Genomic DNA, 27179 nt, shown 5'->3' on the forward strand with positions numbered 1-27179 from the left:
TGAAGACTACCGGAGTGTGGAGGCTTTGGCTATTAGTCTCAATCTACTGGCCCAAACTGCCCTCGTCTACATTGGTGCTTTATTGTTGCAGGGACAGTTCCTTTTTGAGCCAGCCTTGGTTAGCGTGATCGCCTCCAAATGCCACCCCACTCTATTGGCTCTTCTTAGACCACAGTGAGACCGAACATTTCTTCAGATGTTTTCTGGCCATTATTATTTTCCTCTTGATAGTTGCTGGCTTGGGGGAGTGGCTTATGGTGCACTGGCTTAAAAAAATAAGTGCTTGCTTGTGACTTTCCCACAGCTGTCTATTGAGAGTCCTTGCAGTGAATCCTGAAAACATTTTACAGTATATGGTTTATTATGTATGTATGTATGTATGTATGTATGTATCTATTCTGTGTGCATGTGAACATTTTCACTTATTTATAATAAGCTTTTAGAAAGCTACTTGCTTCTTAGTGTGTTCATATTCCTCACGCAATTTACCTGACTTTGAGAGGGCACTGGAGTTCATTTGCCTTAAAGATGTGTTAAAGGACTCCACCCCCACCGAGCATTGCGATTATCCAATGGAAACATCTGAATAATTACAGCATGATTTCTTGTTTCTCTCACTTCCTCAGCAAACTAGAGAGCACAGTTAACTTCACTTGATCATCAGCTCCTTATGATTCTTGGCAATTGTTGGCCCTGTTGGCAAAGATGTCCGGGCCAGCTCACAATTTACTATGCGTTATCTGCAGATGACCGGGGTGGGTTTTATCCATCTAAGAGAACTCTGTGTCTCTGGGCCACTAAATTCTGACATCTTATCTTAAGGACTTAATAGCACCTAATGGTTCTATCTCTGGTAATGTGATCCAGCTGGAGAGCCAAGGTATGCAAAGCCCTTGTTTTACACAAAAGAGTATTTTTCTCCAGCCAGTAAGTGAAAGTGACTTTTCCCCCCAGCTATAAAAGGACAAGAGGGCTTGAGATGATTGCACTGGGCAGGGTTTCCTAGACTTGTTGTTTTGGCAGCTGGCCATATTGCTAAGCCTGAGCCTTCCAAATTTCTTCCCCCCCCCCTTTTTTTTTTTTTTTTTTTGTAGCAGCATGAAGGACTCACTGGCTGGGACAAGTCTCTTTATGGTGTGATGATAAATGCCCAGGGTCTTCCTAAGCTGGAGCCAACCTCAGTGGGGCATCCACCAGTGTCCCTGGCAGACCATTGATCAGTGTGTGTTAAGAACTAAAGACTAAAAATGCGTCTCTTTTTCCTATTGATTTAAGTTGCTTTACTGCCCTCTCTGGTTTCATGTTTTTCTCTTCAAGGGAAAATACTTAACACTTAGTACTGTAGGTAGAAGAACAACTCTACACACTCTGTTACAGCTTTAGTTCTTGCAGATGATTAACTTAACTAGCAAACTATTTGGTCCCATTTTTAAGGCTTTAAGAGTTCTGTGGCCTGAGTCTGCTTTGTTGATTTTCTATGTCTATTTCATCATCTTGAAATCAAGAATGAGCTTGTCCATTGTCCCTGCCCGATTGCAGTAAGACATGTAAGACATGGTCCACTTCTGGTCCCAGTTTCAGGTCTTTCTTTCTTTCTTTTTCTTCCTTCCTTCCTTCCTTCTTTCTTTCCTTCCTTCCTTCCTTCCTTCCTTCTTTCTTTCTTTCTTTCTTTCTTTCTTTCTTTCTTTCTTTCTTTCCTTCTTTTAAACAACTTATTTATTTCTGTTAGGTGCATTAGTGGTTTTGCCTGCATCTATGTCTGTATAAGGGTGTCAGATCCTTTGGATCTGGAGTTACATGACAGTTTTGAGCTGTCATGTGGATGCTGGCAATTGAATCCAGGTCCTTTGGAAGAGCAGCCGCTGCTCTTAGCCATCTCTCCAGCACTCCCCACCCCCAGTCTCAGTTCTTAAGATGGTGCTATCGCTAGAGTCAGAAGAAAAAGAAAGAGGCTCGTGTTAATAATGGAATGATTTGTTTTAAAGCAAGTATTGAGGCACTTTATGAGAATTACCCTCAGCCACAACCCCTGTGACATCTCAGTCACTTCCAACTACTTAATAGTTATGGCTATTTAGTTGATTAATCCCAGAAAAAGCTGTAGGGTAGAGCTGTAGGCCGTTACTATTATTTTATCATAGACAAGTATTGCAAACAGAAGTAAGTGGCTAAGGCAGGACCTGAACATGCAAAATTGGTTTCTAGAATGTTCCTCCTTTCACTGCCTTTTAAAGGACAGGCTCTTACTCTGTTACCCAGGCTGGGTTAACTGGGAATACAGGCATACACTGCCACCCTAGTGTCTGCCCTTTGAACTTGATTAAATTGTGACGGGATCGCAAAATTGCTGATAGTGTCATATTACTGCTGAGCAATTGAGGCCCGGAAGGAGTAGTTACTTCTAAATGATATTCTATACTTGACAAGCGGGAGAGGTTTGTTGGGTTCTTCATTCCAAAATCTTCCTCATGTTTTTCTCACACTATGACAGTGTTCCTTTCAATTCAGGGCTTTGTCTACTTCAGAGAAAGCTTGCGCCTGGACAAGAGACAGACGATAAATGTCCCTGCAGTCCAACCTGCTGGGTCCCTGTGGCGCAGTGAACTCCCCATTTAGGCTGCATGGGTTATTTTTATGAGGGCCACAATGAGAGATGCTTCTCTTTGCAGCCTTTCAGTCATCCCTGCCTCCGGGATTTTGGCTTTGCCGTCCTTTGCTTTGGATGCCTCCTTCTCTAGCTGTCTGCATGCATTTCGTCATCCTGATGTCTTATTCTCCGGTGTGACTAACTCCTTGGGCCTGACTCTCACAACTGCAGTAGACTCTAGGGTTGCACAAGCTGGGCGGTTTGAATGATAGAGATGTACTCTTTCTCAGTCCCAGATGCCAAGCCTCCAACGCGAAGGTGCTGTCAGGGCCATGCGTACAGTGACGAGTGCAGTGCAGAATCCCTTCTTGCTTCTGCAGTGTCAGCTGCCTCTGTGTGCTTCTTAGATCACACAGTGTAATTCCAGGCGCTGTGTCTATGCAGCCTGGGGCTGTTTCTCCCTTTTCAGGACTTTGGTCATAAGAACATCACTACTGGATTTAGGATCCACCTGGATATTCCAGGATGACTTTATTTCAAGACCTCTAACTCAATCACACCTTCAAAGACCATTTCCCCTAAATAAACCCACATCCATAGATTACAGGGGGATATGTCTTTGGGGCAAACGACTGCCTTTCTTGCTGCTCTCTGGTTCCTGAAAGCATCTGTCCTTATTTGACGTATCATATTCTTCTGTCTGCTTTGGTCTTGCCTGCCTCTATGTACTTGAATTCAGATGATGAGTAAAGAACTTTCTTGCTTACTCCTCTATCTCTAGGATATAGAAAAATGCTTAGATTATTGTAGGAGTTATCAAATATCGTTTTACTGAGTAAAATGATGAATAAAAGGTAACATTATGTCATTCTGAGTCTTCCATTTCTTCAACAATTTTCAGGATTTTATCATATATTTTGTTGTTATTTGATATTATTTGAATTTCAGTTACATAGTTTTAAAGGAAAAAAACTGTCTAAATATATTACAGCATACCAAGTACAACCATTTCAATTTATCTCCAGGCTGCTAAATGGGCTTATTCCCTTTGCTTTCCCCAGGAGAGAACCCTCAACAGAATCTCTCTTTTTGCCTTAGGATCTGATCACCTCCGAGAGAAAGATGGTCTCTGGGCTGTCTTGGTCTGGCTGTCCATTATTGCTGCCCGGAAACAGAGCGTGGAAGAAATTGTTAGAGATCATTGGGCCAAATATGGCCGCCACTACTACTGCAGGTGAGAAGGGGCAGGGTCTCTAAAAACTACTCTTAAAGGTGTTTTCTAAAACTGATGGGCCAGAGTTTAAGAAGAAAGCATCTTTTAGAAACGTCTGCATGATTGGAAGACTAGGGCTGGCTGTTTGCGAGTAGTGTCAAGGGCTACTAAAATTAAGGGACAGATTTTACTTGCCCTGGTGACATCCTTCCATAATCTTTTCATAGAAAGTATAAAGCAAAGTGAGCGGTCCTGTCAACAGGACATCGAAATGCAGAGCTTTGAAAAACTCCTTGTCATCCATGGGAGCTGTGAGTCCTGTAGTCAAAGCATTTCTTGTTTGTTCCACATCCATCTTTTTTTTTTTTTTTTTTAAGATCTATTTCTTTATTTTACATGAGTACTCTATCTGCATGTACATCTGCATGACAGAAGAGGGCACCAGATCTTATTCTAGATGGTTGTGAGCCACCATGTGGTTGCTGGGAATTGAACTCAGGACCTCTGGAAGAGCAGACAGTGCTCTTAACCTCTGAGCCATCTCTCCAGTCCCCACATTTATCTTTTTAAGGAGTGAGCAGACACAGAAGTTCATAGTCTGGTGTCTTTGGAGTCTTCTCCCAGCATTAGCATGGGTCTAGTCCCCACACTAATGGCCAGAAGCATTCTGACATGGCTGAGCCAGGACTCTTGTATGGCCCATGTGGCTCAACAGCCCCAGAGTTTTGCCAAACTCTGTGTACCCCATGAAAAGAGACACAGAGAAGGGAAATAGTACCACTGAAGGCGGCAAATGAAAGTACAGTGGGCCGGAACTCAGGATAGGTCGTCTACCCATTTCCTGTTGTCAAAGTAAGAAAGAGTAAGAACATTCCAAGGTTATATTTCCTAGTATCACACCATGATTAGAGGAACAGGAGGTAGAGAAATTGTTGATTATGGACAACTCTGTGTGAGAAAAGAGGACATTCTGGTGGCCTCAGACAGAGATTGTGGCTCATTCTGCTTTGCTTGTGTTCAGTTATCAGCTTTGGGTATTCAGTTGAGTTTCAAGGGCTCAAGGGGCAAAGAGCTTTAGACTTTTCCCTTATATGGTGATTGTTTCTTCTTTTGAGAAGCCATTTACTTAGATAAATACCAGAGAATAAGGAAGACCGCGATGGTGCTTATTAAACTCGAAGGAACCCAAATGTTCTGGAAATACAGACAGCAGCCGTAATAACTTTGATTCCTGGTTCGTTAAGAAGACTAGGAATGTGACAATAAATAAACCAGCACATAATTTATTGAGTCATAAAGCAGAAATTCTTAGGTAGGACCTTGTCTTGTTCATCAATATTTCTGACATGGGCCACACACCCCTGATTCTTGGGGAATTTTATTTACATATTTGTTTAATTTATATTCAAAGACTAATTGGCATGTGAAATTCTTCTGTTGTATGAAGATCTTATAAAGATTCCAACCTGATAAAAACATATTGTGCTTGCTAGCTGGCTGAGCGAATCCTCTTAAGTTGGAGATGTGCTCTTTATAATTTGTGGGATGTCTATCTAGGTTCCTGCCAGCGTTCTGAAGAAATGGTGTGATGATAAGTATATTTATAATATACTTCATGTTTTGTGGCCAAGAACTTGTAATGTTAATTGCTCTCTTCATAACAATACCATATTAGAGAATACTATGCAATAGAGATTTAATTTCTTGCAGGACATTGAATCGTATTTCAGATTTTTGTCCAAAAAGGTCACAGAGATTAAGAAGAAGGGAGTAGGGAGCAGGTACAGCAAAAGACAAACATCTCCTGCAATCCCAGCAAGTGGCAAGTTGGGTGGAGGGGTTCTTGAAGTAAATGATTTCTAGCTGACATTTTTCTTGGAAGGGAGGAAATCATAAAACAATTTCAAGTGTCACTAATTCTGGGACTAAAGTTGTAGCTGAGAAAAGTCTCCAATATTCTCTGCGTAAACCCCAGAAGTTGTTCTCCACTTAAGGTTGTATCCCTTGAAAATGTGGTACTGGTGGCGGTGACTGGAGGGGTCCTCAGGCTGGAGGGAGGGGAGGGCAGGGAGGAGAGAGGAAGGAGGAGAAAGGAGGGACTCGCTTGTACACGAAGATGACCACTAGGTAGTGCAAGTGCTTGGACATGATCTGAGCGTTAGACTCAACATGGTTTTCCTCATTAGTAAATGTTCTCAAGTTTTGAACTTTTGCCTAAACGCTCTCCTGTCTTGTCCATCTTCCTGCCTCTTTCTGCTTGCCTTGCATTTGTTTGTTTGTTTAATAGAATCTTACCGTGGAGCTAGGCTGGCCTTGAACTCACATTTAATTCTCTTGCCTGAGCCTCCTGAGTGCTGATAATACAAATCTGTACTGCCGTGCTTGGATCTTAGATCGGTCTTTCCTCTCCCAGAGTCGCTGTCTTTAATGAGAATCCCATGTCTGGACACATCTACTCAGAGCGGTATAAGGATTTCTCTGTTATCTTGTTTCTGGAGCTGAGGAAGAAACACCTGCAGTAGGAGGAGGAAAAGGATATCGTAGATGAGGTGTCATCCCACGTCCCCCACTTTGGCAAATGTTCTGATGTTTAGTGGACGTCTTTGAAACTCTCAAGTTGATGAAGTGGTAGCAACTATTAAGGGTTTCCATCTTTCAGCTCACTCTGAGCATTCTCCATGGGGCAGGAAGCCCAGATGTAAAGTCCTAGTAAAACCACTTGAGCTCAGCTGCCCCTCCTCTGGCTCCATTTGCAAATAGCCATCCCTGCCATGGTATGCCAGTTGGATTTGGAGACTATTATCTAATGTTTGGAGAGACATTTTTTTTTTTAATATTAGTGACTAAAGGGGGAAAAAGCAAGCAAATAAACCAATGAAAAGCTTTTGTGTTTTGTTTTCATCTCTGATGCCTGGCATTGTGCCAGCTGTGTGGAATGCATCATCATATTTCAAACTCCAAAATAAACAGGGAAAGAATATTTTTCAATCTTTTTATTTTTTTTTTCTAATTACCACTCCAGCCCTACTATTAGATTTGATGCTTGTGGTGAGGAAGACTTTTTTGAATGGAACAATTGTGATATTTCTTTCAAGTTCTCCAGGGATTTTTATAGTATGCTCAATTCGCTTTCTCTTTCCCATTTTTTTCTTCCCCACCCCCCACTGGCTCCTTATCCCAGACTACTTACATAGCTCCAGAAACTGCAGAGAATAAGAGAGCTAAGGTCTGCACCCTCTTGAACTCACATTCTGGAGGGCAAAGACAGACTAGAGTAAAGAAATAACAGAAACAAGCCCGAGGGGATCCATAAGACAATGCAAAAGAAAATGTACAGGGGGTGATAGGTAAGGGGAGAAAGGGAAGAAGCTACTTGGATAGATGGATGCTTAAGAATGTCACGTTCAAGAGATTTGGATATTGAAAGAACAGGATGAGCCAGGTAGGTACAAAGATGTCTAAGAACAGATGGGACAGAGAGAACCAAGAGCAAGGGCAAAATGGCAGGAATGGCTGTGGTGTCACCGAGGACTGAGCTGGAGGCCACGGTGCCTGGAGTGAGTGAACCAGGGTGCAGAGTGGGACAAACTCAGTTAGATCAAGCTAAGTAGAGTGGGGTTGCATCCTACAATGTGTGATAGACTGTGGTTGGGGTCTTAGGTTTTATTCTCAACATAATAGGAGTTTGGGGAAGGGCTTCTGAGAAAGGTGCAACATAATTCAGGTTTTGCAAGGACTCTGGCCACCAAGGACTCCTCACCATGCACTGGGCAGGCTGTGAGGAGAAAGCGAGACCTGTCAAACATGCTTTTTTGTATTTCCTGGAACCAGAGCCATGAGGGGGTCTACCCAATTGCTGGTCCCCTGATTGGATTTTGTTTTGCCTCCCCCAACAGGTTTGACTATGAGGGACTGGAGCCCAAGGCAACGTATTACATCATGAGGGATTTGGAGGCCCTGGTGACGGACAAGTCCTTTGTCGGCCAGCAGTTTGCTGTGGGGAGCCACATTTACAGCGTTGCAAAGACAGACAGCTTTGAATATGTGGACCCTGTGGATGGCACCGTGACCAAGAAACAGGTATTTGCAGGGGAATCCGTGAAACCGGTGGATCAGGAGAAGCTGGTGGGCAGAGCTGGAGCAGTCTTTGGGGGTGGTCTTCTCTGTGCTCTACAGTTTGAACAGCAGAGGTCTCCAGCTGGGAAGAGCAAGCCCTCAAAGAAGGTTACCTCATTACTGGTGGAGGGTGGATTAGAACCTGGGCCACTTTGTCCTATATTCCGTACACCTGGTAACTATTGGACCAAGACCTCAAAGAGAAATAGGCCCCACATTTCCTCTCTTAATGGTGGCAGCCTACAGGTGCTTTTGTGTGGTGGATATTCTTGGTGATAGATTCAGAAATGCTCCTAGAGCAAAATATTCTTGTCATTAGGATTTTGCAGTGTAGGGATGCTTCGTTTTCTATTCCCTTATGTCATCAAAGAGCCACAGGGCTTAGATGAGTTCAGTGTCCCTGGTAGGGTAGGAATAGTTGGAAAGTTTGCCCTGGAATCTCAAGTCGAAGATTCATGGATGAACGCTAATCTCGGGCGAGTAGGAAAGCCAACCGCAGCTTTCACTGTGGTCTTGTCTTTGAATTAGTGTGAGAAAAGCTGATGTCACTACAATGATTCTCTTCTCTCCGTCTTGTGTATTTATTGGTTATGGCAAGTACTGACCCCTCTGGGAGCACGTCACAGACATTAGCGTTTACAGGGTATGTAATACAACCTGAGTGATGTGCAGAGAGGTTCAGTTCTCAAATCCCCAGGTTCTTATCTTCTTATGCATTCTTTAGAAGTGCTGACGGTAACCCAGGAAGACGCTGCAGGTGTTGGTGACTAGATAAAATGCGTTAGAGCCATCTTCATTTGAGTAATGGTTCCCCTGCTGTCTTTGTTGTGAAAGCCCTGAATTTTGGGTACTCAAAACCCTACTGCATTTTTTTTTCATTCTCTTAGTGTATTACCTCCAGTTGGCTTAGTTTTATAATTATTTAAAAATTCTCCATCAAAATACCAGTCCTTTGGGCTGGAGAGATGACTCAGCCGTTGCTATCACAGAGGACCAGGGTTCAGTTACTAGCACCCACGTGGCAGCTCACAAACATCTGAAACTTTAGTTCTGGTGGCTCTTCTGGCCTCTGTGGGCTCCGCACGATGTGCACAAACTTGCATGTAGGCAGAACACTCATGCGTTTAAAAAACGAAGAGAAGCAGTCCTTCATACTCCAAGTCCTTAATTGTCGGCGTAGGCAAATGCAGACCAGAACACAGGGTTAGGAGGCATGCCGCTTGCCACATGGGATTGTAGGGAAGTTCCTTGGTTTCTTAGGCCAGCACGTCTCCATCCACAGAATATCACTGCACACAGTTTGTTTCAGAGATGGAACGAAATAAGGTAGAAAAAAAATGTATGAGTTTTCTTTTCTAAGACAGACAAAAGCACTAGTTTTCCTTTCAGTAAGAAATACCCCCAAAAGCTTCTGCCTTGCGAAATGGCCTTATTCTGAAAGAATAGCAGTGATTTAGGCCTCTGGGATGGGAGACAGTTGCTCATGTGAGGTCTTGAATCCCTGTGCCTTGAATAGTGTTTTCTGGTTTTCTTTTACTTTCCCTCTGGATGAGCCTTCCTCATGCTCCAGGCTCACTTTGTGTTGTGTTGCTATAGGAGTCAAGAAACTTGAAGTACATGCTTTCTAAAGTTTACATCTGGGCCTATGGCTAGGACACCCTGCATCCTAGCCCCATTTTGTCTAAAGTATTCTTGTGAGGTTTCTGGGGATTTTTGGAGAAAGCTTGATACCATGTGTCTAGTCTAGTCATGGAAGCTTGTCTGTTGAGATAACTTGTTTGATGGTTGAGTCAGCATTTCTCTACCTTATTTCTTTTCCAGGACATTCAGTACTCAGTTATCTCTTCCTCCTACTCCTTCTCCTCCTTCTTTGATGCTCTTTAACCTGTTACATCAGGCACTTCCTCAGCTCCAGCTCAAATTCTGATTCTCCCCCCCCCCACACACACACACAACCACAGACAGGATTTCATTGAACTCTGGAATATATTAACATTTGCCTTCCTACACTGTCCCTCCTGAACTCAAATGTAGGTGTAAATAGATCAGTGTTGCTAGGACCTTTTGGGAATTTCCTCCTAAACAAGAAAACAGACTGTTTTCTCACATATTAGGGTCCTGTGAGTGACGTCTTCTCTTAAGGGTAGCTCTGAGTCCTTCTGGAGCTTTTCTGCAGGCCTGGGTTTGGTTTAGTGGAGGTGATGAGGGACCAGTTAATATTGAGCTACATGCATCATCAGCTAATCGCTGTTTTTGACACAGTTTGTTCTGTTGGGCGCTGCATAGGTGCAGCACAGTACGGTTGGGTTACAGCAGACACCAAGATCCAGCTCAAAGACAGTTGAATCTGGGGCACAATTCAGGTTATATTGTGCACAATCGGCATACTTTCTGAGTAGGGAACACCTAAAAGACAGAGCTGGGTTTAAGTTAACTAGAACAATTTCAAAATAGTCATAAAGTACTTTGATGAAATCACTAAGTAGATATTTATTAGAGTATACAAAACACATAATTTGTTGGGTTGTTTTTTTTTTTTTTTTTTTTTTTTTTTTTTGTCCTCGTACAGTTTTCTAAACAAATATACAGTGGCTTTACGGCCACGTAACCCGCACACTATACAGTTTGTTCATTTGAAGTGCAGCTGGCATCGGGTTTTGCATTAAGGAAGTAGTGCAGTCACTAGCATCTCAATGAACTGCAGGACACTTTCATCACCGCACAGTGAGGCCTTCCTCATTGCACTTGTCATCTACTTTTCAACACTCCTCCAGCATCTAGGTCCTAGCAGCCCCCGGTCTACTTCTGTCTGTTGGTTTGCCAATTGTGGACATTGCCTCTCCACGGACTCACACGTGACCTTTGTGACTTGACTGTCTACTTTCCCTTGTCATAGTGTCCCCCTGGCCATCCATAGTATTCTGTGTATCAGCGCTTCCTTCCTTGTATGACTGAGCTGTGCTCCATTTTGCGGATGGCCACATTTTGTTTTCCGTTTGTCAGGTGACGGATTCTACTTCCCGGTGCAGGTTCCGTTTTTGACTGTGGTAAGGAGCGTGGTGTGGATGTGTACACGCAATTGTGGTACAGATGTAGGTCGCAGCACTTGTGGTTACCCTACCGGAAGTGGAATTGTTGGGCTGGGCCTTAAAGGAACCTCAAGTTCTACCACTTCACATTCTTGCCAGCAGTGTATGAGGGGTCCAGCTTCCCCATATACATACGTCTTTGCTCACATTTCTTACGGTATCCTTTTTGATCTTGGAACTGTTGTTTTAAAACGATATACTATATAGTGGATTCTTTTAAAATTAAGATAGAAGCAGAACCAGGCATAGTCTCCCTCTCTCTCTCACACAGGCAAATCTTGACACTCAAGAAGCTGAGGATCATGAGTCTGAGGTCAAGCTGTATAATGAGATGCTTCTCTAAAAGAATTTAAAAAAGGGGTGTGTGGGGGGAAGATTTTATATCCGTAAGGGAAAACAGAAGTATTCCAAACACTAAGAAAACATAATAATCCAGTAACTCTGTGTGAGCTACAGGAGGCAGCTCACTGATCTCCTTCCTCTGTGTCTTACTCCTCTTCAGTAACATGTAGTCCTCTTTAGAGTCCTCTCCAGATATTGGATGTAGCTTAGTGTGGTCCTCTTTGGAATCTGATTCCTCTTCAGTGCTCTATTGTTTGAAATCAGACAGACACAGGTTCAAAGACTGTCTTTGTCACTGTCCAGATACCTGACTTTGGGTGCTCTTGAACTACTTTGAACCTCAGCTTGAAAGACAGTGGCGTCGATAATCTGTGTGTGTGGTAATAGTGGATGCCTGAGGAAAAAGTTCTGTAAAGTCCCAGGTGTGGTGGCTGGTTGCTAATCCACACTCAGGAAATATTAGCTCCTTCTCTTTATCCAGACTCCTTAACTTGACTATCAGCGTGAGGGAATGATACACTATTTCCTCCTCCTTCCGGCTTTCCATCCTCTTTATCCCCAGAGGTGTGTGCACCTACACACATATACACACATTCATGAACAGGTATATGGCTTGAACATAATATAGAGTGTGTATTAGCACTAGAAACCATCGTGCTAAGTCTTTATTTTCTCCTAGCCTTTAGATATTTTGCAGTGAAATTTGAGGTTTGGGTGACTGATCCATGCTAGTGGAAGGTTCCTAGTCACATGTTGTTTGGTCTAAATTTGACTTGCTGGAGAAAAGATGCATGTAACAGACATGGCTTTCAACAATAACTTCTTTTTAGAAAAAATACTTTGCGGTCTGTTTGATGCAGAAGTTGTTTGTAAGCACAATATTGCAGTAGCCTATGCCTCCTGGCACTGCTGGAAATCCACAGGCAACTTTGACGTGTGTGGTCAGGAAAGGACTGACATTACTCCACCATCTTAAAAAAAAAAATCAAAGTTATAAGTTCTAATTTCTGACTTGATTTCCATTCCAGTTGCTGTGACAAAATACACCTTATGAATGTAACTTAGTGGAGAAGGGATTCATTTGGCTCACAGTTCCAGGTTACAGCACATCCTATCAGAGATAAGGGAGAAGCTTGAGAGAGGTTGTCACATGACATCAGTGATCAGGAAGGAAGAACAAAAGATGCATGCATGCTGCTCTTACACAAGTCAGAACTCCTGCCCAGCAGATCACTCACAGTAGGCAGTAATCTCCATTTGTGTAATTAAGAGAACCTTCCCAGACCTGCTCATAGACCAGCTAATCTAGACAATCCCTCATTGAGACTTTCTTGCTAAGTGATTCTAGTTTGCAGGAAACTGACAATTAAAATTAAGCATACAAGGTCAAGTGTTTCATTGTGACATTTTCATGCAATTTTGACATATATTTTTTTCATATTCATCCTATTCTTCTACCCCACTAGCCCCTCCTTGCTCTTCTGTTGTAGGATATTTGATCCCATTGTGAACTCCAAAAACCCTTTTATGTGAACTATAAAACCCTGTTCTTGTTTGGTATGGCTGAGCCCTAACACACACCTTTAATCCAAGAGCTTTTCATTCATTGTAAACAGATGATTATGGTGTGGCTCAGCCAGTCCTAGTACACATACCTTTAATCCAAGAGCTTTCTGTACACCAGATTTAATAAAAATTAACCTGCTCCCTCAGAGAGGTACAGAAAACACCCAGCTGACCTTCATTCTCAGCTCACATGTCAGAGGAAAAAAACCCAAAATGCTTACTAGTTCAGCTGACAGCCCAGAAGGAAAGGACCAAACCAAACCAAACAAAACAAAAAACAAAAAACAAAACAAAACAAAAAAACCCAAGGCCAAAGGCTTGCTAGCCCTTTCTTTTTCCCAACAGTCCTTCCTTCTGTTTTCATGTCACATATATCCTGATATACTCTTGTGTTCCCTTCTCCCTTCTCATAGACCTCTTTCATATCCTCACATCAACATGAATTTAAATCTAGAGTTCACATATGAGAAGACACATGGGAAATTTGTCTACTTTATCTCACTTAACACAATGATCTCCAGGCCTATCCATTTTTCTGCAGATGAAATAATTTTGTTTTTCTTTATAGTTGAATGAAATTTCATGGTATACATACGCCACATTTTCTTTATCCATTCGTCTGTCAGTGGATACCCAGGCTGGCTTCATTTCTGGCCTGATGTGTGTAGTACGGCAATAAATGAAGATGTAATTGTTTCTCTGAGGTATGATGACTTAGAATCCCTCAGGAACATACCTAAGGTTGCTAAACTGACCAAATTATAGTCCTAATTTTAGTTTTTATTTCCATAGTGAATATTCCAATTTATAAGTTGCCAGCAATGGGTAAGGCAACCTCTTTCTCCACATTCTCACCAAAATCAATAAATATTTTTTTTTTCAAACAGGGTCTCACACTGTAGCTTAGGCTGGCCTGGAACTCACTATATATCTTAGGCTGGCCTTGAACCTGCCACCTGAGTGAACTCTCTAGGTTCTCCTCTAAGGTCCACAGTTAGCCAGCTAGGTTAATGGTTCCAGGCATGAGTTCCCTCATGTTGAGTGGTCCTTAAAGCCAATGAGGTGATCTTCCACCTTCTTGATGAATTACCTCATTTCTTCTCCCTACCTGAGATATCCTAGCTGAGAAAATAGGAATAATAAATGGCTACCTGTAAATTCCTAGCCCAGAAAGAACAGTTAAACAATTAGCTAAGCTTACTTCAGCAACCTTGAGAGCACTGGGGATGTAACAGAGGTTGAGCGTTGTGCTGTCCTGATCCCCGACACTACAGCAAATGAAACAAAAAAGAGCACTGCGTGATGGAGAGATCTGAACGTTTGATGAGTCACACGTAATAAGAAAAGCAAAGGGAAAATAGACGTGTCAGGGTGTCGTGAAGATATGAGCGGGCCTCTGGTTTCTGAGTCATCTCTCAGTGATTCAACTCACATCACCCTCCCCCCTTGCACTTCATCCCTGCTCCCTCTGCCCCCTCTTCGCCAATACATCCGTTCTAATCCAGAAAGGGAAAGGTTCTTTGAGGAAGCTTAGTCTCCCTTTTTTTGTCCTTACTTTGAGGTCAGAGTCAGGAAACAGATAAGGGGGACCAGTTAGGAGGGGAGCCATTCCGCATGCATCTCTAGAGATAACGTAGAAATGCTTTTCCATCCAAATTGAAGATAAAATCCTATTGCGGTGATAAGTCTCTGGCCAGCCCCATGGCCCTGGAAATGTTCAGGAAAGTCTGTCTTGCCTGAGACCCCATATGGGTCACGCCAGAAGCAAGAAGGAAGCCCTGAGACACTCCACCCCAACTTGAATTCCCTGAATCCTTTGTCCTGTTGTGGCTTTCGACCTTTCATGGGATTTACTGACTGCTTTTAAGCTGCTGGGTACTTACTCTATTTGGAATCAGTAATCTATTAGATTTGGAAATAGCAATTTAATAAGGCTCTGTACCATCCCAGTTAGTCTACATTCTTTTGGAAGACGCTGTCACTGTTTATTCTCAGGTATAGATGAGTTATATGAATGACCAATGTGCTTTCTTCAAATATGAGTGAGAAAAAAATAAGCCAATACCTATAATGTGAATAAGGGAGGAGCTTGATTAAATTACTGAAGAGTCTAAGTCGTTCCTAGTATATGCCTTGCAACAAGATGAGGGGAAGTTTGGCAGACCCTGGGGGTCTGAGTCTTGCTGCAAGGCTGAATTTGCTGTGCAGACATCCAAGGTCCCACTGCTGTTGCTGCTTCTCTCCCTTTCGCCACCAATATCCCAGGGAACACTTTAGTGCCAAGATAACCTCCTACCATTGCTTCATCCCATCTCCCACTTTTACCCTCAGGCCTGTCCTCTCTGTGCCCATAGCTATGAAACTCTTTCAGTGTTTGCGCTGGAAAACCACAGGAAATTTTTAGTCTTGGTCCTGTGAATGAAGGGCAATTGGGAAAGGTGATCAGACACTGGAATTATAGCCTGAATTGCTTTTAAATGAGAAAACTTGACATTTCAGGAGCAAAATTTAAGCAACCAAGACTACTCACTCATATAGATCTTCTGCATTTTCACTTGGCAAGCTCAAAAATCAGAAAATCTACCTGTGATGAAGTAATTTGCAAGTAACAGTCCAGCTGGGCATGGTGGTGCACGCCTTTAATCCAAGCACTAAAGGAGGCAGAGGCAGGGGATCACTGTGAGTTTGAGGCCAGCCTTGTCTACAAAGCAAGTCCAGGATAGCCAAAACAAAACAAACAACAACAACAAACAAACAAAACCAACCCAAAACAAACAAAAAATAAAAACCAACCAACCAAACAAACAAAAACCAAAAACCCAAAAACAAAAACAGTCCAGCTGATATTTAAAATTTGGTGTAAAACAGGTGTGTACCAGCTAGCCAGTAACGAAAGCCAAGCCCAATTTGCTTATGCATAACTCTGGGCTATCTCTAGGTATGTTAACGCTTCAAGTGACACAGGGCGTATGAAAACAGTTGGGTGTTCTCCTCAATCTGGGAGAAAGAAGTTCATTCAGAGGAAATCCTACTTTGAAAAGCACTTGCTTTCAAACTTGTTTTAACATGCAGGAACCAGGTCTGTCCTTTTTCATTTCAGTATTTAGAAACAGTTTACATGCCCTGTGTCATGGAGATCTGGTGGGTCTGGAACAGCAGGACTGGCCCTTTCACGATTCCAAACCATTCATAGATGATTTAAACTTTGGGGTGGTACAATTCAGAGCCCTGGATCTGGGCCTGTGTGGTAGCTGAGTTGCTCAGCTGGCCAGCCCTCTTTTATCCATGCCACCATGACAAACTCTCCAAAACTGCTCTGGCTAGGCCACCCAATGCCATCATTGGTGGGAGGCAGCCTCAGCTCTCTTACTTTTATGCCCTTTGGGCTGTCTTACCCACATCCATGCCTCCAAAGCCAGCTCCACTGTGCTTTCCAGTCAAGCTGTGGGGCTCACTCATCCAAGGTCTGCAGCCCGTGAGGATCTATGCACGCTGTCCCGCTTTTACACCCTCGAGGCCAGGTCACCCCTGCCTTCATCATCAGGGCCAGCTCCACTCTATTGCCTACGCCAGGTACATGGCCCATTCTTTTGAGTGCTGCAGCTAGTGGTGGGACAGAGCTGGCTCTCTCACCCTCCTGACTCCAGGACAAGCTCTCCCAGCTATTGCAGGTGGTGTGGGGGAGGGGAGGAGGAATGATAACGGTCCCCAGAGGCTCAGCAGATATTTGAATGCTTGGTTTGTTGTTGGTAAAACAGTTTGGGAAGGACTAGCAGGCGTGGTCTTGTTGGAGATGTGTGTCACTGGGAATGGGCTTTCAGGTTTCATAAGCCCACGTTATTATATAAGCCTGTTACCGAGCTCTCTCTCTCTCTCTCTCTCTCTCTCTCTCTCTCTCTCTGCCTCATGCCTGTGGATCAGACATAAGACATTGCCACTCAGGAGGGGTCTCATTTTGTAATTCATGCAAAAGCCCTGTATGGGCTAGCTGCTGCCTTACTCAATTGTTTTTGAACTCATGTTTCCAATTAATTCTATGACTTAAAGAAAAGAAAATATGCCATTCCATGTAGTTTTTTTTTCTTTTTTAAATGTGTTCCATCCAAATCCCCTATTCTATGGGCTGCACGCTTTCTTCTACAAAATATGGTTCAGATGTTACATGGCAATGTTTTCACCTTGAAGCTTTCCAGATGAATGGCCAGGATTTCCTGTGGGAGATGATATCCGCATTAGGCTCAGAGTATCTTCCAAGGTTGTCCTGCCTCCGGGTTCACAAGCCGTATGTGGCCGACGGGCTGTACATGTGATGCTGTACCAGATTTCAGGGTCATAAGCTGTCTCCCCTGGAACCCATCCTCCACCAGCATTTGACGAAGTCAGATGCCGCCAATAGTTGTTGCTAATGTACAGTTCCTCCTCCCACCTGGCTGCAACATGTCCTATAGTCTCCAAGCTAACATCTGGTGGCTCTGCATGGATTTAGCAACCAGCATATCTCTCTGCCTTGATTTACATGCGTGTTTAAAAAAAAAAAAAAAAAACAAAACAAACAAAAAAAAAAACAACCAACCCCTCCAACATTCATTTATCAAATGCCTATCAGAAACTTACTCTGCATAAGGCTCTGGGCCAGCTTTGAGGACCGGACACAACTGGAGAAATTGGTCAGAAATTTTTGCGTGAGAAGTGAAGCACAGAGTGCTTTCATGTCGGGTATCGTCACATCATCTGCCTGATGTCAAAAGACCCAGAGGCTCTTCCTAACTGTGTTGCAACACTGGGCCAGTTTTCACAGTTTCCTTTCTCCTCCATAAGCAGAAGTGGCCAGGACCACATCCGAGGGTTTTCAGGTCCTTAAGTGTCTAATGACTATTAATGAAGGAGTACTTTATCGTCAAGAAGCCATTTCAGAGGCAGACATGAGGAAGATAATTGGCTTGGGACTGATGACATCAACAGTGATTGCAGAGGGCAGGCAATATTCTGAAAACCGATCTTAATTCTGCCTGATTATGAAGAAGGGGCAGTGAGAGATCAGCTGGTAATGCCACCCGCCAACAAGCCCGATGAGAAGTTCAATCCCCTGGACCTGCTTGGCAGAAGAGGAGAACCAACTCCCAAAAGTTGTCCTCTGACCTCTCCACATGCACTGTGGCGTGTGCGTACACACCCCATCACCCCAAACACACCCACAAGAACAATAAAATATGATAAAAACCAAACAAGCGCATACCATCCTAAGACACAGCATTGAGGCTTTAATCACATTCAGAATCATTAGTCTTTAAGACGGGAAGAATTATAGGAAGGCTTTTATGACGGCTGATACTTTCCGAAGCACTTTCCACACACATGTTCTGATATGATGCTTCCAAGCACCCTACAAGTAAGGCCCATGTTATTTTTCATCCAAGTTAGGAAACTAAGGCTTAGAGAGCTTAGATGACTTACACAAGACCACCAGCTAGCAAGAGGCCAAGCCAGAATTCTAGCCTGGGTGTATCTGGTTGCTATTCCTGAACCATATCCAAACTGCCTGGGCGCAGTAAATCAAAGAGGGCTAAATCTGAGAGGTACAAAAAAAAATGTTGTGGTTGTGTCTGAGCGCGGACTGGATATTTGGGTAGAATGAATGAATTACTGCATTCATTCGGTGATGTTGCAACAGAGGTGGGCCAAAGCCTTCTCTCAGCATGAGGCAGAACCTTTTATGTCCCCCTGACCCTACGTGCTCATGGAGACAGCACCCTCTCCTGTTTGTTCGTTTATCACGGCTTTGTGTCATTCTGACGCTCTGGCTGCTATAGCTGCTGCGGCTTCAGAGGAGCCATGAATTCTTTCATGGCTGTTCCGGGAACTCCTTAGAATATTGTTCTAAAAACCAAAAACTGACACATAGGCCAGTCCAGGCACCTATAGGATGAGGCATTGTCACTCCAGGTGTTAATCGTGTAGTGACGTCAGTTAACAAGTTCTTCTGGAGGATCTAGTCTGTGTCCTGACCCTTCAGCTAAAGCAGAGGTGAACAAGGTGTGTGAGTCTCTCCCTCCCAGCGCTAATGAATGATTTGCACAAAAGGCACAGTAGGTCAAACACTTAAGTGTCAAGTTGCCATGGGAACTCGTTTTACCCATTTGCTCTGGGCCTTGTCTCTTCAAGAGGATTTATGGCTGCAGAAACACACAATGAAGCTGTTAAACTATAAATAAGAAACAGAAATCAAGACTAGGGAATGTTTAAATCAGAGCGCCAAGGACAGAAGAAGAAAAACTCATAGCTTCCCAAGTCACAGAGACCCACTTGGACTCAGCTTTGAGTTTAGTGTTAAGTGTCCTGGCAGCCATATTGAGAAGGGAAATATGGTTAGTTACAAAGTGTTTATTGTCAGAAAGCAAAAGACAACCAGTTCCTTGGGGAAGGAGAGGCTTTCAAAACACTTGGCTTCTGGGAATGTCTCACATCCAGCTTCATACCGCCTTCGACAATATTCTTGCAGGATCACAGAAGTGGGACATTATAAGACAGTGTGGTGTAGCAGCCTGCGCTGAGAAAGAGACTGGCAAGCTAGTTCCATCCGTTAAATCTACTTACAGCAGGGGTAGGTGGTCAGAAGTCAATTGATTCGGGATATGGTCCAAATATGCACCATATAGGTACATCTGTAGCTGGAATGGGAACAGCTGGGAAGTGGAGGGGCTGAACCCCCGATCATCTTCATCATTGTCATTTCCCTCCACTGAAATTGTGGTATGGCAACTGGCCACGTTTTCTGTTTTCTGCTATAAGGTTGAAGGGTAAATATTCCAGGCTGTGCGTGATGTAATTGTTTATACCCGAGGCCAGCAGACACTTTTTGTAGGGAACTATACGATAAATATTTTAGGCCTTATGCGCTAGATGATCTCTGCCACAATTATTAATCTCTAAAACTGTAATGCAAAATAGCCACAGGCAATCCATAACTGAATGGGCATGGCTGTGTCCCAATAAAACTTGATTTAAAAAAAAAAAAAAAAGAGGGCCTGACGAATTTCACCTATAGGTGGTCTGTTGCCAACTTCTGAAACAACCTAAAAACAAAACAACGAAAACCAAGGGAAGGCACATTATTGTTATTCTTTTGGTGAAGCTGAGGAATGGTAAGAAGCTTGGCGAGTCTTGTTTAATAGTGACTTTGGCCTTACTCTTTTATTCACAGTAATAATGATTCATGCTGCAAGAACATGGCTCATGTTTGAACCGCAGATTCATTATGCTCATTGGAAGAAACATGTGGATCTTGGGGAAATCCAATCCCCCTGCTCAGACATAGAGATGGTGCTTGGCAGACATGGCATGTTAGTTCTGTTTCTTTTCTCTAAGACCAATACCTGAGAAAAAGCAGCTGAAGGGAGGAGGGTTAGTTTTGGATCACAGTTGCTGTAGGTAACAGCCCACCGCAGTGGGAAAGGCATGACAGCAGGCATGCCAGGCTGCTTGCTGGGGAGTGCTGCTGCCCTGACGCCTTTCTCCCTTTCCCTGTTTTGATTAGTTGGGATCCGAGCCCACAGGATGGTGCCACCCCCACGGAGAGTGGATCTTTCCTCCTCAGAGAATTACCCCTGCAAACACCCTTACAAGTGTACCTCTTAGGTGATTCTAGCTGGTCAAGTCAACAGGGGACGTTGTTCTTATACGTGGACATGGCATTGCAAGGTAGAGGTCAGATGGGTCTGAAAGGCCATGCATCCCATGTCGAAAAGTGAATTGTGATGCTGCTGGCCCGTAATGGCTTGTCAAACAACACTCATTCTCAAGTAAGCTCTTGTGGTTGGTGTGCTAGGGAAAGAGAGATGATGGTAAACTAGTCCCAGGAGGCAGCCGAATGCCATTCCCTCCATTCTCACCTTTCCAAGTTCAAAATCTCTTCCTTCCTACTGGTTTCTATTGGTCTTCTATGTGTGTGACATGCGGTATGACCAGAGGGAGAATGTGATTTCATTTGTAAAGGTTTAGTTATGAACTTATTACAGATGACTCACTATGACCTGAAATCCTCTATACCTCTTACTGGCCACAATCAAACCCAGGAGGCTCACTGTGTGATGCTCGCTGCCTCAAAGACTTGAGTTCGGGAACGGACCAGAAAAGGTAGCCCCAGGTTACTCGGCACTTGCAAAGAGAGGTGTGTCAAGTACCTTGGCCTTGAAATATCACTGTGAGCACAGCTGTGACACTTCCAGGGGTCTGCGGTTGGTTTGAACATCCTTTGGCAGCAGGTGTTTTCTGTGTCCTTTTGCTCCTTGTGAGGTTTTGTTGGCTGTTCCATGCTCTGGTGGCAAAAGCTAAGAGACAGTTTTCGATGGTTGTAATAGATGACTCCAGGTTTATGAAGGACACACATTGTGTCTTTACCTTTCTATACCTAGGACACAGCCTGGTGCTTAATCCATAGGGATGCTTTTGTATGTTAATACAATAAATAAAAACTAGTACTTGGTTGCCAGTAAGGGAGATGATTCCTGCTGGTTTGCGTTGAACAACTCTAAAAGAAACAAAAGCTTTGCGTTTAGGGACTGGGACAAAACTTTAAAAAGTAGAAAACTAGGCAGATGGGATCAGATGTTCTCCTGTATCAGATGTGGTAAGGTCTGGGATGGAGTAAGGAACTGGCCGTCAGATTTACAGAGCAGGAATGGTGTGATTTTAGTAATGGCCAGATCATAATTAAGGGCTGAAGACATTTTAATGATAAATTACTTAGGGAAAATGTCTGACATTGAGGTCACCTAAGATAGCTTTTTAAGAAGCAGCAACTGGCTGGCAGACACTTTGTCTTTTCCTCCAGTCTCTCCAATGCTTTTTCTGATCAGACTTACTTTATTAGCCGACTTAGAACATACTTCCACCAGAAGTCAGAATATGATCTTATGGTTGTGAAAATATGGTCATATTTTTAACTCTCCTCATCACTAATAAGAAAAAAAAATACATAAAGTACGCGATTTTCAAAGCTGAAAACAAACAGACTTTAGTCATGGACAGCACTTGGTCTGAGATAGCACTTAATTCACCTGGCTGGAGTTCTGCACTGTCCCTGAGCTGGTGCCCAGCACTTCCAGGTAAGAAAGAAAGGATCATCTGAGAATGTGAGGCTGACCTCAGCAACGCTCAGAGCTGGGGCGAGGGGCAGCTGAGGACTTCATTGCAGACTTCTTTCACTACGAGAATGGGGAAGGGCAAAGCTAAGCCCAACAGTATATGGAGGAAACCTTAACCTTAACCTTAAATGAGAAACTTTTACTCAGCATGTTGGTATACGTGTAATATGGGCTCTTGTGAGGTGAGGACAGGGTCTTGCATTCAGGGCCAGCTTGGGTGACATAGCAAGACTCAACCTACAGAAGAGGAAGGGAGGAGCAGAGTGTTTCTTATTGCGATACAAACCTTGCTTAGAGCCCGGTGCATTCAGATTTCTGAGGGTTACTCCCTGGCTTTGGGAACATTTACTAAATGGTTCCCCATCCCTGTTATCTCTACTGTTTTCCCAATTCTCATATCACTAGACCAAGAAAATCTGAGCATATGTTCATAGTTTGGCTCTTCAACATCTGCCAGCATTAACCGCAGAGCAACAGAAATAGAATCAAGAAACAAATGGATGACCTTAAGTAGCTTTTGGGTTTACCACAGCATTGTGCTTGAGGGCAACCAGAGCCAACTAGAAGTTGGCATGGCGCTGACGGGCTTCAGGGTATAGAACCATTCTGGTTTCTGTGGCATGTATGGTATCGCCGCCTGTGTATTCACCTACTCACTGAGCCTTTTGCCATGTTCTTGCCCTCAGGGCCTGAGGATCATTTTCTCAGATGCATCACGGCTCATATTCCGGCTCAGTTCCTCCAGCGGTGTGCGGGCCACCATCAGATTGTATGCAGAGAGCTACGAGAGGGATCCCAGCGGTCATGACCAGGAACCACAGGTACACAAGCAGAGCTATGTTCTTGGCACTTGTGTCTTCCCCTTAAGAGTTCCTGTGGGACTTTAATGAAAAGATACGTTGATAGCTTCAACACAAGGCAAATTGTCTATGGCCTCAAACAAATTTAATTCATTTCTCTCCAGGATCTATGATGAGTTTAAGTCACAATTTCCCAAATACTTTGTCTCTCTTCAGCATCCTACAGATTAACCTGGGTGCTTATTGTATACACAAGAGAAGATAGATTTATCAGACCCTGGATTGTGCCGAGATAAATTATGAATGTTTCGGTGTTAGGAAAGCTTTGGCCTGGACCATGACATTGACATAACCATACAAATACTACTCTGGGGTTCCTCTCTCAGGCTGAGGAAGCACTCCCAAGCATTTCAGCCGTAGACCGCTGTACTTCTGCACTTACTCAGACAGACTGACTAGACAGAAAGAGCCCACTCCAGCATGCACCAGTGCTGCGCTGCCAGGGGCTCCTGTTTCCCGGTCTCCCCTTCGATCTGGTTTTGTGGGTGCTTCCCTGGGCTGACACATTCTCCATACTTCTTCTTGGAGAAGTGGATGGGCAGAAAGTCAGGTTGCTTCATTGTGCAGTTGTTCAGAATTTCCAGCTTTAATCTGTCACCTTGGGCCAATCACTTTCCCTGTCAGTTTAGCTTGTTCAGGCTGTGTTTCTTTGGAGAATCAAAGAATTTGATCATTCATCGCTGTGTTGTGGATTCTTCTGCCTGCTCCCCAAACTCAAAGATCTGTGAGAGCAAAATCATCCCAGGTAGGGAAGTAGAGGCCTGAGAGCTATTCTCAGGATCACCAGGAGGATGAGGAGACAGAGCCCATGATCAGTATTTAGCCCTAGTCCTTCCTCTCAGGATTACAAACTTTTCATACAGGGATGGGCCATACTCTGCCAAAATAATTTGCTGATGAGCACATTTAACCCAAGATAGTACCAAGCCATGCAAGAACTAGATGGAGACTTACATTCTCTTTCCGAATAAAACTGTCTTCTGCATCTCACACTGAGACCAGAGATGAAAGGCAGGAGCTCCACACTGGGTGAGGAATGATACCCCTGGCCTCCCAGCTCTGAGTCACTCTGCCTTGAGACTATTTTTTTTTCCTTAACATTCTTTTCCCCTTATTTACCCAGGGCAAGTGGTTAAGACACTTGCTTGTTTTTATTTACCTCCCTTGCTAGGCTCCCTCCAGGCCGTTAGGCCCCTCTATATACAAATGAATCTCCAAGGTGGTCCATAAAAGCAAATAGCACTTTTGAAAAAGGTTTCTCTTGAAGCCAAACATTCTCCACAGGCTCGCTTTTAGATGGTTGTGGGGGTAAATAAAACATAAACAGCGCTTGTTTTAATCCCCATTACTGCATATTTTCCATCCTGTTGATATACAGGTTTGCCAGTCTGAATGTCTGAGGAGTCCCTTAATGCTGCTCTTTGGATCCCAGTCATTTTCTCCTTTTCTAATACAAGGAAGAGTCCCCCTCCCCCCCCCCCCCACTGCCCCAGCTGGATGGGGCTGAGCACATTTATTTTAGCACATGATCTAGCTAAAAGTTCTGTATTAAAATAGAATTCCTGATTAAAATAGCACATATCATTGACTCACTAACTGAAGCCCTCATTGCATAATGCATTGGGATCATGATATAATAGTCAAAATTTAAAAGGATTCTAATCCCATTAGGGAAAGGGAGGGGAAGAGAAAGAAGGGAGAGAGGTCAGGGGATTGAAAGGGAGGGGAGAGGAGAGGAAGGAAGGGAAGGGAAAGGGGAAGAGGAAGGACCTGGGGAAGGGGAAGTAGGGGAAGGAAAAGGAAAGGGGAAAGGAAGGGAAGGAAAAGGGAAGTAAGAAGGCACAGTGGTTAGCCCTCATTAATTTCTGCTCAGGTCCATCTAGGCCCTTCCACTGGAGAATTTAGGGTTTCTGGGAAATGTTGCTTTCTAGCACAAACTGCTTTCTCCTTCTAAGACTTCTGAGGGAAAGAGGCTTTAGTTAACTGTTAACAGAGGTAAAGATGTGACATTGTGAAACTGCTGGGTCACTACTGACAGGCGGCTTCACAGGCAAAGACCAGTTTGTACTTTCTTAGATTCTACTTCTTCAATTTTGTTACCTAGATTGCAGAGAATATACACCTGTATGTGTGTGCACACACACAAACACACACACATACACACACCTGTTAAAGTACTCTCTAGTCCACAGTTCTCTGAAGCAATCATGTATGTTTTGCCCATGTAGCAGTGCTACAGCTATCTACATTCTAGCTATTTTGTGTGAGGACAGAGTTCCCTTCAGGGTACCTTATTGGTATCTGTCTATTTCACTTTGCACATAGATTGTTTCTTTTTCAGATAATTCAAGCGCAAGAACAAGGCAGGTTTAAACATTTAGACTTACTACCTTCAGGAGAAAGTGTTCAAATTAGCCTAGTGATGTCACTGGAAAACCCTGTGCTGTCTTCAATGCTCATGTTACTCTAGACCCCTACAGCTAGAGTTTCACTGTGTCCTTTTGTAGAGGTGATTGTGCCATTTGTTTTAAGTTGATGTCAAGTAATCATTTACCTACATCAAACCTACATTAAAATATTCTATCCATGAGTTGGTGGTGAGTGAAGGAAGACATGAGGAAGGTTTGCACAGTTTTGGTCCTTGGTAAATGAGGAAAGAAAGCCCTTACAAGAGGCCGATGCTGAAATTTTACCAAGTTTTCAAACACAGTTGCTTTAATTTTACTGGCAACCAGACCCCTAATGAGCTCTCAAAGCAGCTGGTGGAAATTTGTAAAAACAGTTGCGCCAAAATGGTTGAAATTCACGGGTAACTGGAAACAGTATGGCTGTTTCTATAGTCTTTTCCTCCCAGTTCTCATCAGGATTGACAAACATTGTGTTCGCTTTCTTTCCCCGTCCTTCGGAGCCGATGGGTGGAGTAGCGAGTGCAAAAAGACAGCCAAAGGGAAAAGGAAGGCAGTTTTAGTGAGAACTAGGTTAACAGAGAATTAAGGTCACCATGGGACTAATCAAGATGTAACCACACCCAGCCCACTCCAGTCTTGGGAAGGAGCCAACACTGTTTGGACCTTCCCAGGAACTGATGGTATGATGTATTTCCGATAAATTGCATCCAGCAGAGGAGTACCTAAAGCACCAGGAGGGGTTTGTTGTTGTTGTTGTTGTTTTATATTTAATTCATGTGTCAAGCCCAATCCCACTTGCCATTTTGTCCTAACAGTCTTGATAATAATTTATAGTTCAGAAATAGACAATATGTTGTTGTTGTCTATGGAGAGAATGCCCAGGCCAGGGCGCCTTTGAGAGTGAAGGTATCTACTAATATTTATGTTGAGATTGGCCATTAGCAACTGACTGTGTGCTTACTCCAGCTACATGCTTCCGTCCTGTTGTAGACCTGCATGTTGTAGACCTGCATGTTGTCTTAGGTGAGGGCTTCTGAGAAAGAGGCAAGGAGTGAAGAGCTGTTAGATCAGCAGTTAAGACACTTATCTTTCTGGGGCTGGAGAGATGGCTGGCTCAGAGGTTAAGGGCACTGGCTGCTCTTCCAGAGGTCCTGAGTTCAACTCCCAGCAACCACATGGTGGCTCACAACCATCTGTACTGAGATCTGGTGCCCTCTTCTGGTGTGTAGGCACACATGCAGGCAGAACAGTGTATACATAATAAATAAATAAATACTTTTTTTTAAGAACTTTATCTTTCCACAGTCATCAATTCTTTGAGTCTCTAACATCAACTGGGTCCCAAGAACTCATTTAGAATTCAATTCAGTTCCACTTGACCTCAGGAAAGGGCTCCGCCTGACTGTTGCTGGTTTGTTCCAGAAGTACAGCTCAGGCAGGGATGGCCAAGGAAGAAATGTCCAGGTATGGCGGAAGAGTGGGGAGTTTCCGTGCTTCCTCCAACACCCCTTCCCTCTGCAATACCTCTAAGTGTGCGCCTTCCCATCGGTTCTGCCAACCTCTTCTTTTATGGCGGCTTCGTTACTCAAATTTTACCGATAAAGCCATTGTTGAACTCACCCTAGGGGTCAGGAACTCAGCACAAGTTCAAACTATCTAACCACCTGTGTGTCCCTGTCAGACGGTCCCCAGCCTAAAGACACTAGAATATACTCAGCACAGACGCTCATCACCCAGGAACCCCCGTAGTGTTGGATCTACATTGGGAACTGGAAACAAAAGCAAATACGGTTTTTACCATTTCTGGCATATAAATGCAGACAAATGATGAGTTTTCTGTCCCCTACTTTTTATT

General features: G+C 43.7%; 1 protein-coding gene across 1 annotated transcript in view; it reads left to right on the forward strand.

Annotated features, from left to right (window-relative positions):
* Window positions 1-27179, forward strand: part of Pgm5 (phosphoglucomutase 5) — a 143559-nt gene that overhangs the window by 93208 nt on the left and 23172 nt on the right. The window contains exons 9-11 of the mRNA XM_055614174.1: window positions 3686-3821; window positions 7697-7880; window positions 22743-22877. Coding sequence (XP_055470149.1) covers window positions 3686-3821; window positions 7697-7880; window positions 22743-22877 — 455 coding nt within the window. The remainder of the gene's footprint in view (window positions 1-3685; window positions 3822-7696; window positions 7881-22742; window positions 22878-27179) is intronic.

Source organism: Psammomys obesus, unplaced genomic scaffold, assembly GCF_907164565.1.
Source record: "Psammomys obesus unplaced genomic scaffold, mPsaObe1.curated_primary_1811, whole genome shotgun sequence".
In the NCBI taxonomy this organism is placed as follows: Eukaryota; Metazoa; Chordata; class Mammalia; order Rodentia; family Muridae; genus Psammomys; species Psammomys obesus.